Genomic DNA, 16,901 nt, shown 5'->3' with positions numbered 1-16,901 from the left:
CGAAGACCTTCGAGAACAAATATAGGACCGGGAAGAAAAAGGGGGAAAAAATCTATAACACTTCTCCAAAAAAAATATGTTCTCTATCAAACTTTATATGACATTTGCTTTTCAAAAGTTAAATAAGAATTTTTATGATGCAGTTTAATTTTTTTAAAAATATATAAATTAATATTTCAATTTTTTTAAAAGATTATATTTCTAAATATATGATACAATTAAAAAATTAAATCTTAAGATTCTTATTTCACGTAAATTGGAACAAACATTATTAACCTTATTTAAGTGTACATAATTGGAACAAATCAAAATAGACCCCCGCCTCCAACCACCCAAACCCAAACCCAACCCCCTCACTCTTTGCCGCTTCACTGTTAAATCCTATACAACATTAGGGTCTAAAGAACTTTCATAAATTTCTCTATACTCCCATTTAGGTCTCAATTTTTCTTCAAAAAAACTCACAAAGATTCAATTTTTCTTCAAAAAGACTCACCAAGATTCAATTTTTTCATCACAAAACAAGAAAATTAGCAAACCCCAGAAGATGAAATTCCAATTGGAAGATGTAACAATCTATTTTCCATATGATAACATATATCCAGAACAGTATCAATACATGTTAGAACTCAAAAGATCTTTAGATGCAAAAGGGCATTGTCTTCTTGAAATGCCTACAGGAACTGGTAAAACAATTGCTTTACTTTCTTTAATTACAAGTTACAGACTTTCAAAACCATCAAATCCAATTAAGCTTCTTTATTGTACAAGAACTGTACATGAAATGGAGAAAACATTAGCTGAGCTTAAATTGTTGTATAATTATCAGTTACAGCATTTCGGGCCGGGTGCCCGAATGCTGGCAATTGGGTTGTCATCAAGAAAGAATTTGTGTGTGAACCCATCTGTGGTTTCTGCTGAGAATAGGGATTCTGTTGATGCTGGTTGTAGGAAACTTACTGCTAGTTGGGTTAGAGCAATTGCTGTTGAAAATCCAAATATTCCTACTTGTTCCTTTTATGAGAATTATGATGCTGCTGATAAGGCTGGTACTTCCACTTTGCCTGCTGGTGTTTATACTTTGCAGGTATATCTCTCACCCTTCAATCAATGTATGATTAACTATGCCTCGATTCCAAATTAGTTGGAGTTAGCTATATGAATGTGGTTTATTATTTTTATGCTTTAAATGGTTATAGTTAAGTGAAAGATAGCTTTTTTTTGCTTGCTTCATGTGGAAATAAATTGGTTGTTCTTGACATTGCTTGTGGAGGGTTCAATGACATTTGTTATATAATCTAGGCATAATACATAAACATAAATTGGTTGTTCTTGACATTGCTTGTCGAGGTACAATGACATCTGTTATAATACATAAACAAACACTCAAACTTGGCCTCAACTAACAAGTAAGCACTCCAACTTTGATAGAGCATATTTTGACACCTCAACTTGGTCTCAACTGGTACCTAAACAATCCAACTCGTCTCTACTGTGTCTCGTGAACACTTGATGTTGACGTGGCACATAAATTTTGGAGGTGTCTAGATGATCATTTTGTTAGTTGGAGTGTTCAACTGACACAGTGAGACGAGTTGAGGTGACTAGATGTGCATATTCAAAGTTGGAGTGCTTACTTAGTTTGAGTGTCCGTGTATGTATTATGCCTATAATCTAATGTGGTTGGAGAAGGGGTTATAGTGAAACAATTGATTGTGCAGCATTGAAGAGTTTTTATGCATTCTATGTTGTAAAGGCTGTTTCTTAACTAGAACTTTTACTGTCATGATTAAGTTGAGTTTCCTTGTTTATATTTTTCTGTTAAAGTGGGTGACTGAGTTTGAGTATTAACTATCCTTGATCGCAAATTAGATGGAGCTGCTATTATGAATCTGGTTCATAGTTAGACTATTTTTATGCTTCTGCTGGTTATAGTAAGTGAAAGACACATTTTTTGCTTGCACCTTATTCTTGACATTGCTTTTGTGGAGGTTACAATGAAATCTGTTATATCTAATCTAATTTGGTTTGAGAAGGATTATATAGAAACACTTGAATTTTGAGTGGCGAAAAGATATATGACTTAGTTAATTCACTGCATTGATTCTTGACTAGAACTCTTACTGTAATTTTTGAGTCAATGTATACTTAGCTATGTCTCAATCCCAATTTTGTTGGAGTTAGCTATTTGAATCCCTGCTCATATTTAGACTATGCTTATGCTTCAGCTCACATAGGTGGAGTTAAGTGAAAGACACATTTTTTCTTGCACCCGTGGAGAATTAAATTGGTTATTCCTGGCATTGCATTTGTGAAGTATGCTGTAACATCTGTTTATATTTTTCTGTTAAAGTGGGTGGTGCATATGTTCCTGTAAGATGGTTAGAATGAGAATCAGGTATAAAGAAGAGCTTAAATTTTCAGTGGTGAAGAGATATAACTGTTTTTTTCACTGCATCTCATGCTATATGGACTGATTCTTGACTAGAAATTTCTGTCTATATTTGAAACAAGTTTTGTTGTTCATACATCTCTCTGTTAACATGGGTGCGCAAGTTTGCATATATATCTGTAAGGATGTTAGACTGCATTTGTGCAGGATTTCTGTTGTATTTCTGGAGGATACAAAGACATCTGTTATATCTAATGTAGTTTGGCTTGAGAATGGGCTATAGGGAAGCTCTTGTACTTTCAGTGATTGCATTATATGCTCTGGAGATTGATTCTTGACCATAAATTTTTTCCCGCTTTTATATGCGTCTAGTTTTCTTGTTTATATTCTTCTCTGTTAATGGAGGTGCTCAAGTTTGCATATGATCTTGTGCGATGATTAAACTGCATTTTTGTAGGAGCTAAGATTGTATGGTAAGGAGAAAGGCTGGTGCCCATACTTTCTGGCGCGGCATATGGTGCAGCAGGCAAATGTTGTGGTTTACAGCTACCAATACCTGCTTGATCCCAAGGTTGCTGGTATCATATCAAAGGAGATGGAGAGAGAGTGTGTTGTAGTGTTTGATGAGGCCCATAATATAGACAATGTATGTATCGAGGCACTTAGTGTCAGTGTGAGGAAGCAAACACTTGAAGGGGCAACAAGGAATCTCAGTAGGATGTCTAATGAAATTGAAAGGTACATATCTTCTGTGACAATTACCTCTTCTTGTCAATGACAATCTTTTAACAACCAAGCAAAAAATAATTACCTCTTCTTGTCACAATGACTCAAAAAATATTGTTTTTGAGTTGTGAATTCTCCCAATTATTAATATATTTAGTTTCAAGAATTCATGGTAAGAATCAAGTTTTGAAATAATAAGAAGTTAAAATAGGATTAACAAAAACCCTGTTAGAAAAAGTTCTCTCAGGCACTACTATCGAGTTTATAGTCTAGCTCGATATTTCCCTCTCTCCTCTTCTCTGGTGATCCTTCTGATCACCAGAATGTACCTTTCTCCTTTCTTTCTTTATTCTCTTAGTAAGTATCATTGACTCCCTAATTCAAGGATGACACGAGACTTTGAATACAATAATGGAATATAAGCAAATCAAAACATTATAAAATATTTTTCATTAAAAAAACATTATAAAGCATTTCATAATCAAAAGGACACCTGTGATTTATCTTCTGTGACATTGTGTCCGTAGTACCTTTCATACTGAACCATGGTTTGCATATTCTTACTTGTGAGCATAGACGTATAAATTTTCTAATAGCATTTGAATTATGTTTCATGCTGTAGTTTTCTGGGTTAAAAATGATTTGAAATACCTTGGAGATTGTTCAATCTAGTATATATGATGTAATGACTTATTATAACCCTCTCTTGGACAAGCCCTGTAAGGGTAAATATTTAAAGAAAAAAAGAAGAAAAGAGAAGTAAAAGGATGGTGAGATACCCACGTTTGGCTAACATCTTGCATGGTAGGAAGGCTGAAGGCTACTGATGCTGGTCGATTGCGGGTTGAGTATAATCGTCTAGTTGAGGGTCTAGCACAAAGACTGCCTGGTATGTTGATTAAAGTGTTTGTTGACGATGTATTTCTAACCTTGCGCTAGTGATAGTAAGCCAAGGTTCTTGCTCATCTATCTTCTTTGTACAGCTCAGGATGTATGGCTTGCTAATCCTGCCTTGCCTGATGACATCATGAAGGAAGCAGTGCCAGGAAATATAAGGAAAGCAGAGCACTTCTTGTCTGTTCTGCGAAGATTTGTCCAGTATCTTAATGGGCGTCTGGAGACTGATAATGTAGAAAAAGAGGGCCCTGTTGCCTTTGTTGCTTCTATTAATACACAAGTTGGAATTGATCAAAAGATGTTAAAATTTTGTTATGATAGGCTTCACTCCCTTATGTTAACCCTGGAGATTACTGATACAGATGAGTTTCTGCATATACAAACTGTTTGTGACCTTGCCACGTTGGTAGGGACGTACTCTCGGGGCTTTTCCATTATAATTGAACCATATGACGAGAGGATGCCACATATTCCTGATCCTGTCCTGCAGGTGCGTGTTTACTTCTCTTGGGACATATTTGTCTTATAATACCTCTTACTAGTCTAGCTTTGCGATTTATCTGTCTTGAGTTAAATAGTATATATTGGAAATTATTGTTATTAGTTTCTAAATATTTTACCATTCAGATGTTGGATTTTCGAGTACGCTGGTCTTTTATTTGTTCTCAAGACACTTACGATTGTGATGCCTCTTACCTGAGTGGGGAGTCAATTTGTCTTTCTTTATATTGATCTTTTTGTAATGATTGCCTCTAATTAGTCTAATCATAGTCCATGTGTTCTGTAATGCAAATCTGTCCATAAAAATATTGCTATATTGTTTTGAAATGCATTTTACTGGGAAGATATCTAAATTGCCATTGATATTTTTTAAGTTGCTTTACGATTAGTGCTCAATTTTCTTACGTCAGAAATATTTTGGCATGCCAGCTTACCTGTCACGATGCCTCTCTTGCCATAAAGCCTGTTTTTGAACGATTCCAATCTGTTGTGATTACCTCGGGGACCCTCAGTCCAATTGATCTCTATCCTCGTCTTCTCAATTTTAATCCGGTAGTTAGTCGAAGCTTCAAGATGTCATTGACAAGGGATTGCATATGCCCAATGGTCCTTACGCGGGGAAGGTAAACATCTGACTAGCTGTTGACCTCATGACTATACCTATCTCAACTCTCAACCCACTCACAAGATGTGGATGAGAAGGAGAGCATATATCCTGTTTGAGTGTTTCTTAGCTTGATTATGTTGAAGAATTTGGTACATGTTATCTGTTTTGTATTTCTCTTAAATTGCAGTGATCAGCTTCCTGTAAGCACTAAGTATGACCTGAGAAGCGATCCGGGCGTCGAGAAAAATTATGGGAAGCTTTTGCTAGAAATGGTTTCTGTTGTTCCAGATGGGGTTGTCTGTTTTTTTGTCAGTTACTCTTATATGGACGGAATTGTCAATAGTTGGCATGAATCAGGAATATTAAAGGTGCCACTACACCTTTTATTTTGTTCTCCTCTCAACTTTCAGATAGACCACTCTTTTCAATGAACTAATTGAGAATGTTTAAAGCTTAACAACAGTGCCTTATCACACATGTTGCTACTTCTCTCTGTTATTTTTTCTTATCATCATTATATGATGCAGGATATAATGCAACATAAACTCGTATTTATCGAGACCCAGGATGTTGTAGAGACTACATTGGCTTTGGATAATTATCGCAAGGCTTGTGATAGTGGGAGGGGTGCGGTTTTCTTCTCAGTTGCTAGGTGAATCTTTTTTTGAGGTTATGCATTTAACAATTTTGTATTTCCATGCCTTGTTTCTTATGTGCCAAACACAAATTATCAGTCTTAAATTTCTTTCAAATGTGCAAGTGAGTGAATGACTTGTTTTAGGTTTGAACATGCACTAAATTCTTTGTATTTGATATTCTTCTTCTTTTTGAATGTAATAGAAATAAGTGATAAAGTTGTACTTCCTCCATTTCAATTTGCTTGTCTGGTTTGGTTTTGACTTGACCTGAAGTTTAAGAAAGTAAAGAAGACTTTGGAATCTTGTAGTCTTAAACTAAAGATATGTAGAATGTACCAAAATGCCCTTTAATCTTGTGGTCTTAAACATGCCATGTGGAAAGTTGAAATTAAGGAGTTTCTAAAAAAGGAAAGAGGCATTCTTTTTGAAACGGACTAGAAAGGAAAGTAAGAAACAAATTGGAACGGAGAGAGAGTAATATTTTGAGTTCTATACCTAATTCTTTGTTACTGTCTATCTCATTGTCGGACTAGCTTCCAAAGCTAATTGGCTAGATTAATTCTCAAATGATGATACCGGATTTGTTCAAAGTTTCTCTTTAAATTGAAAGACAACTTTTAGGTTACCTCGGCTAAGTTTGCCATGTTGTAACAGATATAGGAATTACATTGGCTTAATTCATAGTTTCAGAGCTCTTTGTAGTTTTTTTTTTTTCAATTTTAATTAACCTGGTAGACTTTTTTTATTTGATATATTTATGTGTTGTGATTCTTTCTTTCTCCTAACTTTGACCATTCTATTCCTTAACCATCATAGAAACTAGGGGGTCAGCGTTTCACTTGTTTCTGCCAGTTTCCATTACTTCTGTTCAGCAATTGAATCAACTCATACTTCTGAAAAGGGGAAAATGATATTTGAACAAAAATGAGTTCAAAGCTATTCCAGTTTTGTTGTGTACCAGGTTTTCATTTTGCATAATCTATTTTTGGGTTTTGCATCTTCTCTCTCTCTCTGCTTTGTTTTTGTTAAGCTGCTTCAATTAGACAATTACATTTTTGGCGTAAAATAAAGATGCATGAAACCTAAGACAGCTCTCTGCTGCGCATCTGTATGTATCTGTTAATGGTAAAAATAATTTCAAACTGAAACTGGACTGGAAGTTCAAGATTTTGTAAAGGTATTCAAAACTGACCAAGTAAAGAAAAAGTGGAACAGAAAGTTTGATTGGTAGTTTCAGTTAACTGTATAACGTGCACTTCTTGAATAGAACTTCTATTATATAATTATTCTTAGCTCAAATTGCTGAGAAAATTCTACCATTGCATAATTACTTCCGATCTTTCACTTTGCCATGTTTCCTTTTAAGGGAAAATGCCTATTGCTGATGTGGTTTTAGTTCCTTTCTTTTGATTCTTCTCTCTGTAAGGGAAATTCAGAAAGTTATGAATGGTTGTCAACCAATTTTATCAAAAGCAAATAGTGCAAAAAAGCTCTAAGATCCGTGGGGGTTTTGAGCGTAAAGTGCAAATACAACATTGACTTAAATAAAAAAGGCTCAAAGGGAGAAACAATACAAAAAAATTATATATGTTTAGTCCAAAACTAATAATTATAACCATGAATGACAAATGTATGAACAAATTAAATATAAAAGAAAAATCACGATAAAGCAAAATATCAATTGGATAGTATTGCCTCTTCAGAGGAATCTCATTGGCAAGGAAAAGTATGCCTTAGAACCTTGATGATGACACTGAAGTGCACAATAAGTGAGGCAAAGCGCTCAACACGTTTTGAGCCTTGCTTCAGTGCTTAACCGCACCTTTGACGACATTGTTGCCATCTTTCTAGTAGGGAAGTTGTTTAAACTTGTAGAGAGAGTTGTTTTGAAACATAACTTTGTAAGGTTTCCATAAGACTACTTAATTCAGTTTTTGTATCAACTGCAAAAGTGCAAATATCATTTTTTGCAGCAATGATGATGTGAAATCCAGTGCAAATTGATCTGGTATACCCCTATGACATTGGACTTAACGATGTCCATGTGTTACTGTGCAGGGGAAAAGTGGCTGAAGGTATAGACTTTGATAGACACTATGGCAGGCTTGTTATCATGTTTGGCGTTCCATTCCAATACACGCTAAGCAGGTTAGTATAACTATGTGTTAGGCTTCACTTCCCTTATGATCTAATGATGAAAGAGTGGTTCTCTTTTTAATCAGACGGAAGTTTCAATGGCACATCCTTTTGATGGAATATCGAAATAATGTTGTCTCTTTTTGATCAGATAATCCATTCACGGATAGAGACACGTGAACTTTATCTTTTAGGCTATATATTGCACCTTGAGCTGTGTTAAAATTGCAGAATATTGCTTGCACGGTTGGAATATCTGAGGGAGACCTTCCAGATAAAAGAGGGCGATTTTCTGACTTTTGATGCTTTGGTACTTTCCAGACTCGGTCATAGTCCTTATAATCTGTATTTGTTTTTTCTCTCCGTTATTTAATTACTTACCATATATTTCCAGAGGCAAGCTGCTCAATGTGTGGGTCGAGTTATTCGTTCAAAAGCAGATTATGGCATGATGATTTTTGCTGATAAAAGGTTTGCTTCTTTGTCATGTCAGTTGTATAATGTTAATAGAAAAAACTAGGAAGTGAAACAAAATTTAGAAATGATGCACAAGCAACTGGTGATGTTTTATCCAACTTCTTATCTATTATACTAACCTACAGTCTATATTATTGACAAATTTACGATGTGCCAAGAAATTATTGTCTTGAATATGTTCCCCCCCCCACAGCACACACACCAAAAAAGTATTGGATCAAGATGCTTATGATGCCTTGCCTCTTGTATCCTGTGATCAGATATAGCCGTCATGATAAGCGCTCCAAGTTGCCTGGATGGATACTTTCACATTTACGCGATGCTCACCTGAACTTAAGTACAGACATGGCCGTGTATATAGCAAAAGAGGTGTGTGGTATTAGTTTTATGTTTTGCTGTTAACTGTTTCCAGCATGCCATTAATAGTCAGATGCATCAGAGAACCATTCTGAGGATCATCAAATGTGCTATGCATCTTTCGGAGGATCTTCTTTTTCATCCTGTTTGATTAAAAAAATAGTTCTGTTTTGTCCGTATCTTTGGTCGTACAGGGAAGTGGGCAGGGGTTCGGATGTTAAGCTTGGACTATTCTAGTGAAGATAGCTAGGTTTGAATTTCTGTACATTCTATGATAGAAGCCTCAAGCAGTGGAAAATATAGAGAACTACTCTTCTAGTGCTATATTTTTTTTGGACTGATCCTTGAGCTGAGGGTCTATCATAAACAAGCTCTCTACCTAGTCCCAAGGTAGGGGTAAGGTCTGCGTACACTTTACCCTCCCCAGACCCACTAGTGGGATTACACTGGGTATGTTGTCGTATAATAGTGGACTGATGTGAACTTAAATTGATCGACATGAATCAATGAGGATTTATATAGTTGAGCCCAGCTCGCTTGGAATCGAGGAGTTGTTGTTTTGATGATGACATGAGCCTCAATTTGATTGCATTAATAGAAACTGGCACTTCTAATTTTAAATCTTTTCTACTCCCCTGAATGCAGTTTTTGAGAAAAATGGCTCAACCATATGATAAGAATGGTGCGCTGGGTAAAAAAACTCTATTGTCACAAGAAGACTTGGAGAATATGATCACTGGCCCTGACGGGGAAATGTTGCTTTAAGTGCCAGTACTAGGTGAGAAATGATTTTCGCCAGTCTGTTCCCCAGAATTCTCAGTGTTCTATATGTGGAACAGCACGATTACTACATCAGTTAAAATTTGAAGTGAACTGATTCCTGTTAAAGATTTGCAGCAACCTTCAGTTTTGGGCGACTTCGCTACGTTTAGAGCTGACTTCATTGGAATTTAATGCAACTTGTACATTTCCGGATCACTGAGACTTTCTTGGTTCTTTGAAAGTCGGAATAGGTTTTTTTTTTCAAGTTTACATAACATGGATGTCGCTTGTCTATTGGCATAGAAGGATGCATTTATTTTCTACATAAGCTGATTGTCGCGAAGTCTGTTCATGCAAAAATGTATCACTGGCAACTTATGGTTTGATTCTCAGTTGTAGGCAAATGAAAATTTTGTTTATCGATTATGAATTGCAGTGTACCTCAAGTGATAACTTGATGAATCCATTTTGAAAATGTGTTATGCATATGTTTCAAATGTATGGACAATAGACCTATCGTTTACTGCTAATATAATCTATTATTGATATCTTTTTCGGTTTCTTTCAAGTCAAGGATCATCGGAAATAGATTTCCTATTCTGCAAAGGTAGGGGTAAGGTCAGCATATATCCTACCCTCTCACGATTTCACTTATGGAGTACTCTTACATTGTTGTAATTTTTATCTTCTGCTGTTTTTGTCCCATATTATTACCATTTATGTTCATTGTGTGGCGGCTTATATATGTATATATGTATTTAGACTTCTTGATAAGAGAATAACGAGATGGATGATCGGGTAGAAGATCAACACATTGTATTTTTTTTTTCTTATTGATATATATATATATATATATATATATTTATTATTATTATTATTATTATTATTATTATTATTATTATATGTTACTTTATTTGTTTAAATTGTCATATTTATTTTAATAATGACTTCTTCATTATTGTATTTCTTTTTCTACCTATTTTGAAATTCTTTGCTTGAGTCGAGAGTATTGAAAATAGTCTCTCTACATGTGTATATCTTACATTTTTCAGACTTCATTTATGAAATTATATTGGATATCTTATTGTAGATGGAAACTTTTTGATGGTAACTCGGATTTAGTTCAACTCTAATATGAGTATTAGATATCAGGTAGAAATAAAAAGAAATAGATTCTATTTGAGCTTAAATTTGTGGGTCCATTAATTATGAATGATCTATTAGATATTCTTTGTTTGGAAAAGCAGAAGGCGAAAATATGCGTGAAAAAAATGGCGGGATATACGTAATGTTTCCTCAACTCATTACAGAAGTTCTTATAAAGTTTTTTTCAAAAAAAAAATTGGGTGTCCAAAAGTCGCAAAATTCATGGGCTAATACACATGAAAAACGGCGTAAGTCGGGTAATTACTAAAAGTTGGCTCGTAAATACATGAAAAATGGCGGGACAATACGTAATGTTTCGCCAACTCATTACAGAGGTCATCATATAATATTTTCAGAATTTTTTTTTTGGATTCCCCAAAGATGCCAAATTCATGGGCTAACATAGACAAAAACGGTTAAAGTTGGATAATTCCTAAAAGTTCGGTCGTAAATACGTGAAAAAAACGACAGGACTATATGTAATGCTTCCCCAACTCATTACAAAAATCTTCATATAACTTTTTTAGAAAAAAAATTCAGGTACCCAAAGGCGCCAGATCCAGGGACTAATACACATGAAAAACGGTGAAATAGAAGTAATTCCTAAAAGTTCTCTCGTAAATGCGAAAATATGTGTGAAAAACAGCAGGACTATACGTAATGCTTCCCCAACTCATTATGGAGGACCTTATATAGTTTTTTAGAAAAAAATTCTGAGTGCCCAATGATGCAAGATTCATAGGCTAATACACACGAAAAATGGTAAAAGTCGGGTAATTCCTAAAAGTTGGCTCATAAATGTGAAAATATACATGAAAAAACAGCGAGACTATACGTAATGCTTCCCCAACTCATTACAGAGGTCCTCATATAGTTTTTTCAAAAAAAAAAATCGGGTTCCCAAAGGCGCTAGATCCATGGCTAATACACACGAAAAACGGTGAAAGTCAAGTAATTCCTAAAAGTTAGCTCATAAATGTGAAAATATATGTATAAAAAACAACATGACTATACGTAATTCTTCCCCAATTCATTATAGAGGTCCTCATATAGTTTTATCAGAAAAAATTTTGGGTGCCCAAAGGCGCCAGATCCATGGGCTAATACACATAAAAAACAGCGAAAGTCGGGTAATTCCTAAATGTTGGCTCATAAATGCGAAAATATCTGTGAAAAAATGGCGGGACTATACGTTATGCTTCCTCTACTTATTACGGAAATCCTCATATAGTTTTTTAAGAAAAAAAATTTGGGACACCAAATCCATGGATTAATACACACGAAAAATGGTGAAAGTTAGGTAATTCCTAAAAGTAACTCCTAAATGCAAAAATATGCGCGAAAAGAGTAGCAAGACTATACCTAATGCTTTCCCAACTAATTATGGAGATCTTCATATAGCTTTCTCAACAAAAAAAATTCGGGTGCCCCAAAGGCGCTAGATCCATGGGCTAATACATACGAAAACAACGAAAGTCAAGTAATTCATAAAAGTTAGCTCGTAATGCGTGAAAAAAAGGCAGGACTAAATGTAATGCTTCCCCAACTCATTACGGAGTTCCTCATATATTTTTTTATGAAAAATTTTCCAAGTGTCCAAAGGAGCCAGATCCATGGGCTAATACACAAAAAAAGATGAAAGTCGGGTAATTCCTAAAAGTTGACTCGTAAATACAAAAATATGCGTGTAAAACACGGCGGGACTATGCCGAATGCTTCCTCAACTCATTATGAAGGCCCTTATATAGTTTTTTCATAAAAAGTTTTCGGATCCCCAAAGACGCCAGATCCATTGGCTTATACACACGAAAAATAATGAAAGTCGGGTAATTTCTAAAATTTGGCTCTTAAATGTGAAAATCTGTGTAAAAAATTACGGGACTATACGTAATGCTTCTCCAACTCATTACAGAGGTCATCGTATAGTTTGTTTAGAAAAATATTATGGATGCCCCAAAGGCGTCAGGTCCACGGGATAATACACACAAGAAACAACGAAAGTCAGATAATTTCTAAAAGTTAGCTCGTAAATGCGAAAATATGTGTGTAAAAAAACAGCAGGACTATACGTAACGCTTCCTAACTTACTATGGAAGTTCTTATATAGTTTTTTAGAAAAAATTTATGGTGCCCCAAAGACGCCATATCCATGGACTAGTACACACGAAAAACAGTGAAAATCATGTAATTCCTAAAAGTGGGCTCTAAAATGGGAAAATAAGCGTGAAAAACGGCGGCAGTACACATAATGTTTCCCTAACTCATTACGGAGGTCCTTATAAAGTTTTTTCTGAAAAAAATTTCTGGAGCCTAAAGGCGCTAAATCCATTGCTAATACACACAAAAAATGGTGAAAGTCTAGTTATTCCTAAGAGTTGTCTTGTAAATGTGAAAATATGGGTGAAAAAATAACGAGACTATACATAATACTTCCTCAACTCATTCTGAGGTCCTCATATAGTATTCAGAAAAAAAAATTGAGTCCCCAAATGCGTCAAATCCATGGGCTAATACACACGAAAAATCGTAAAAGTCGGTTAATTTCAAAAAGTTGGCTCGTAAATGCAAAAATATACTTGAAAAAATGGCAGGACTATACGTAATGCTTTCCAAACTCATCACGGAGGTACTCATATAGTTTTTTCAGAAAAACTTTTGGGTGCCCCAAAGACGCCAGATTCATGAACTAATACACACGAAAATGGATAAAAGTTGGGTTATTCCTAAAAGTTGGCTCGTAAATACGAAAATAGGTGTGAAAAAATGGTGGAACTATACATAATGTCTTCCCAATTCATTACGGAGGTCCTCGTATAATTTTTTTAAAAAAAAATTTGGGTTCCCCAAAGGCATCAGATCCGTGGGCTAATACACACGAAAAATAGTAAAAATTGGGTAATTCCTAAAAGTTTGCTCGTAAATGTGAAAATATGCGTGAAAAAAATGGCAGGACTATACGTAATGTTTCCCTAACTCATTACGGAGGTCCTCATATAAATTTTTCAGAAAATTTTTTTGGGTGCCCAAAGGCGCCAGATCCTTGGGCTAATACACATGAAAAATGACGAAAGTATGTAATTCCTAAAAGTTGGCTTGTAAATGCGAAATATGCATGAAAAATGGCGGGACTATACATAATGTTTTCCCAATTCATTATGGAGGTCCTCATATAGTTTTTTTTCAGAAAAAGTTTCTGGGTGCCTCCAAGACGCCAGACCCATAGGCTAATACAGACAAAACAAGGTGAATTCGGGTAATTCCTAAAAGTTGGCGCGAATATGCAAAAATATGCGTGGAAAAAATGACGGGTCTATACGTAATGCTTTAACAACTCATTGCAGAGGTCCTTACATAGTTTTTTTAGAAAAAAAATTTGGGTACCCGAAAGGCATCAAATTCATGGACTAATACATATGAAAAATGGCGAAGTCAGGTAATACCTAAAAGTTGGCTTGAAAATGCATGAAAAAACGGGGGGACTATACGTAATCCTTCGCCTACTCATTTTAGAGGTCCTGAGATAGTTTTTTCAGAAAAAAATTATGGGTGCCCTTAAGGGGCCAGATCCATGGGCTAATACACACGAAAAATGATGTAAGTCGTGTAGTTTCTAAAGGTTGACTCGTAAATGCGAAAATATGCATGCAAAAAATAGCGAAACTATACGTGATGTTTCCCCAACTCATTACGGAGGTCCTTGTATAATTTTTTCAGAAAAAAAATTCTAAGTGCCCAATGGCGCTAGATACATAGGCAAATACACATGTAAAACGATGAAAATAGGGTAATTCCTAAAGGTTGGCTTGTAAATGTAAAAATATGAGTGAAAAACAGCAGGACTATACATAATATTTCCCCAACTCATTAAGAGGTCCTCACATAATTATTTCAGAAAAAAAATTAGCTGACTTAAGGCGCCAGATCCATGGGTTTATACACACGAAAAAGGACAAAAGTTGGGTAATTTGTAAAAGTTGGTTCATAAATACGAAAATATGCGTGAAAATATGGCGGGACTAGACGTCATGCTTCCCCAACTCTCTACGATTTTCCTCATGTAGTCTTTTCAGAAAAAAATTTCAAGTGCCCCAACGGCGCCAGATCCATGGGCTAATACACACAAAAAAATGGGGAAAGTCGGATAATTTCTAAAAGCTTGATCGTAGATGTGAAGAATATGCGTGAAAAAAATAGCGAGACTATACGTAATGTTTTCCCAACTCATTACGGAGGTCCTCATATAGTTTTCTTAGGAAAAAAATTTTGGGTGCCCAAAGACGCTAAATCCATGGGCTAATACACACGAAAAACGATGAAAGTTAGATAATTTCTAAAAGTTTGGCTCGTAAATGCAACAATTTGGGTGAAAAACGGCGGGACTATACGTAATGCTTCCCCAACTCATTACGGAGGTTCTCATATAATTTTTTCAGAAAAAAAATTCTTGGTGCTCCAAAGGAGCCAGATCCATAGGCTAATACACACGAAAAATGCAAAATTTGGGTAATTTTTAAAAGTTGGCTCGTAATTTGAAAATATAAGTAAAAAAACTATGAGACTATATGTAATGTTTCCAAACTCATTACAGAGGACCTCATATTATTTTTTCAAAAAAAATTCTAGGTGCCCGAAAGGCGTTAATTCCATGGGCTAATACACACGAAGAACGACAAAACTCGGATAATTCCTAAAAATTGGCTCGTATATGCGAAAATAATGATGGGACTATACGTAATGCTTCCCTAACTCATTACAGAGGTTCTCATATAATTTTCTCAAGAAATTTTTTTGGGTACCCCAAAGGCACCAGATCTAAGGGCTAAAATACACGAAAAACAACAAAAATCAGGTAATTTCTTAAAGTTGGCTCGTAAATGCAAAAATATGCTTGAGAAAAACGGTGAGACTAAATGTAATGCTTCTCCAATTCATTACGGAGGTCCTTACATAGTTTTTTTCAGAAAAAATTTCAATGCCAAAATGCACCAGATCTATGGGCTAATACACACGAAAAATGATGAAAGTCGGGTAATTACTAAAAGTTGACTTTGACATGCAAAAATATGCGTGAAAAATAGTTGAAATACACGTAATGTTTCCCCAACTTATTATGGAGGTCCTTATAGTTTTTTTCAGAAAAAATTTCCGGTGTCGCAAAAGCGCTTGATCCATGGGATAATACACAGGAAAAATGGTAAAAGTCAAGTAATTTTTAAAAGTTGGCACGTAATTGCGAAATATGCGTGAAAAAATGGCGGAACTATACGTAATGCTTCCCCAACTCATTGCGGAGGTCTTCATATAGTTTTTTTTAAAAAAATATTCGAATGCCATAAACTACAAGATTGTTGGATTAATACACACGAAAAATGGCGAAAGTTGGGTAATTCCTAAAAATTGGCTTGTAAATGCGAAAATATGTGTGAACAAAATGGCGGGACTATACATAATGTTTCCCCAACTCATTACGGTGGTTCTACTATAGTCTTTTTTAGGAAAAATTTCCAGGTGCCCCAAAGCCGCTAGATTCTTTGGATAATACACATAAAAGACAACGAAAGTCGAGTAATTTCTAAAAATTTACTCGTAATGTGAAAAAAACAACATGACTATACATAATGCTTCCCCAACTCATTGCAGAGGTCCTCATATAGTTTCTTCAGAAAAAAAATTTCATGTGCCTAAAGGCGCCAGATTCATGGACTAATACACACGAAAAATGATAAAAATCGGGTAATTCCTAAAAATTGGGTCGTAAATGCGAAAACATGCATGAAAAAATCTGCGAGACTATACATAATGCTTCCCCAACTCATTACGAAGGTCTTCATATAATTTTTTCAGAAAAAATTCCAAATTCCCCAAATTCCAAGATCCGTGGGCTAATACACATGAAAAATGGTAAAAGTTGAGTAATTCCTAAAATTTGGCTCGTAAATGCAAAAATATGCGTGAAAAAATGGTGGCACTATACGTAATGTTACCCCAACTCATTACGGAGGTCCTTATATAGTTTTTTCCGAAAAGGCGGACAATATTTTTTTTTTGGTTTATATGTCACAAAATAGGAATACACGATTATCTCGGTTTTCATGTGTTAGTCCATGAATTTTCTAGAATACGTGCGAATGACTCAGTTTGAGCTTAATTGTGGGTCTATTGGTAGCATCCTATTAAATGATACTCATTAATTTTGAAAGACGAGCATTGTTTTTTTATAGTTTATATTTCACGAATAGGATTTTGGCTTTATCTCAATTTG

General features: G+C 35.1%; 1 protein-coding gene across 1 annotated transcript; it reads left to right on the top strand.

The window, feature by feature from the left end:
* The first annotated feature begins 416 nt into the window (after positions 1 to 416).
* On the top strand, positions 417 to 10,018 carry LOC125874236 (general transcription and DNA repair factor IIH helicase subunit XPD). Its single transcript, XM_049555079.1, has 12 exons — positions 417 to 1,087; positions 2,850 to 3,130; positions 3,931 to 4,007; positions 4,102 to 4,505; positions 4,946 to 5,139; positions 5,311 to 5,491; positions 5,651 to 5,775; positions 7,820 to 7,909; positions 8,129 to 8,207; positions 8,292 to 8,368; positions 8,635 to 8,743; positions 9,377 to 10,018. Exons 1-12 carry the CDS (start codon positions 548 to 550, stop codon positions 9,494 to 9,496), a joined length of 2,277 nt encoding a protein of 758 aa, XP_049411036.1. The 5' UTR covers positions 417 to 547; the 3' UTR covers positions 9,497 to 10,018.
* The last annotated feature ends 6,883 nt before the right edge of the window (positions 10,019 to 16,901 follow it).

Source organism: Solanum stenotomum, chromosome 8 (genome assembly GCF_019186545.1).
Source record: "Solanum stenotomum isolate F172 chromosome 8, ASM1918654v1, whole genome shotgun sequence".
Taxonomy (NCBI): Eukaryota; Viridiplantae; Streptophyta; class Magnoliopsida; order Solanales; family Solanaceae; genus Solanum; species Solanum stenotomum.
The sequence above is the reverse complement of the archived record's forward strand: the minus strand, read 5'-3'. Positions and strand labels throughout refer to the sequence as shown.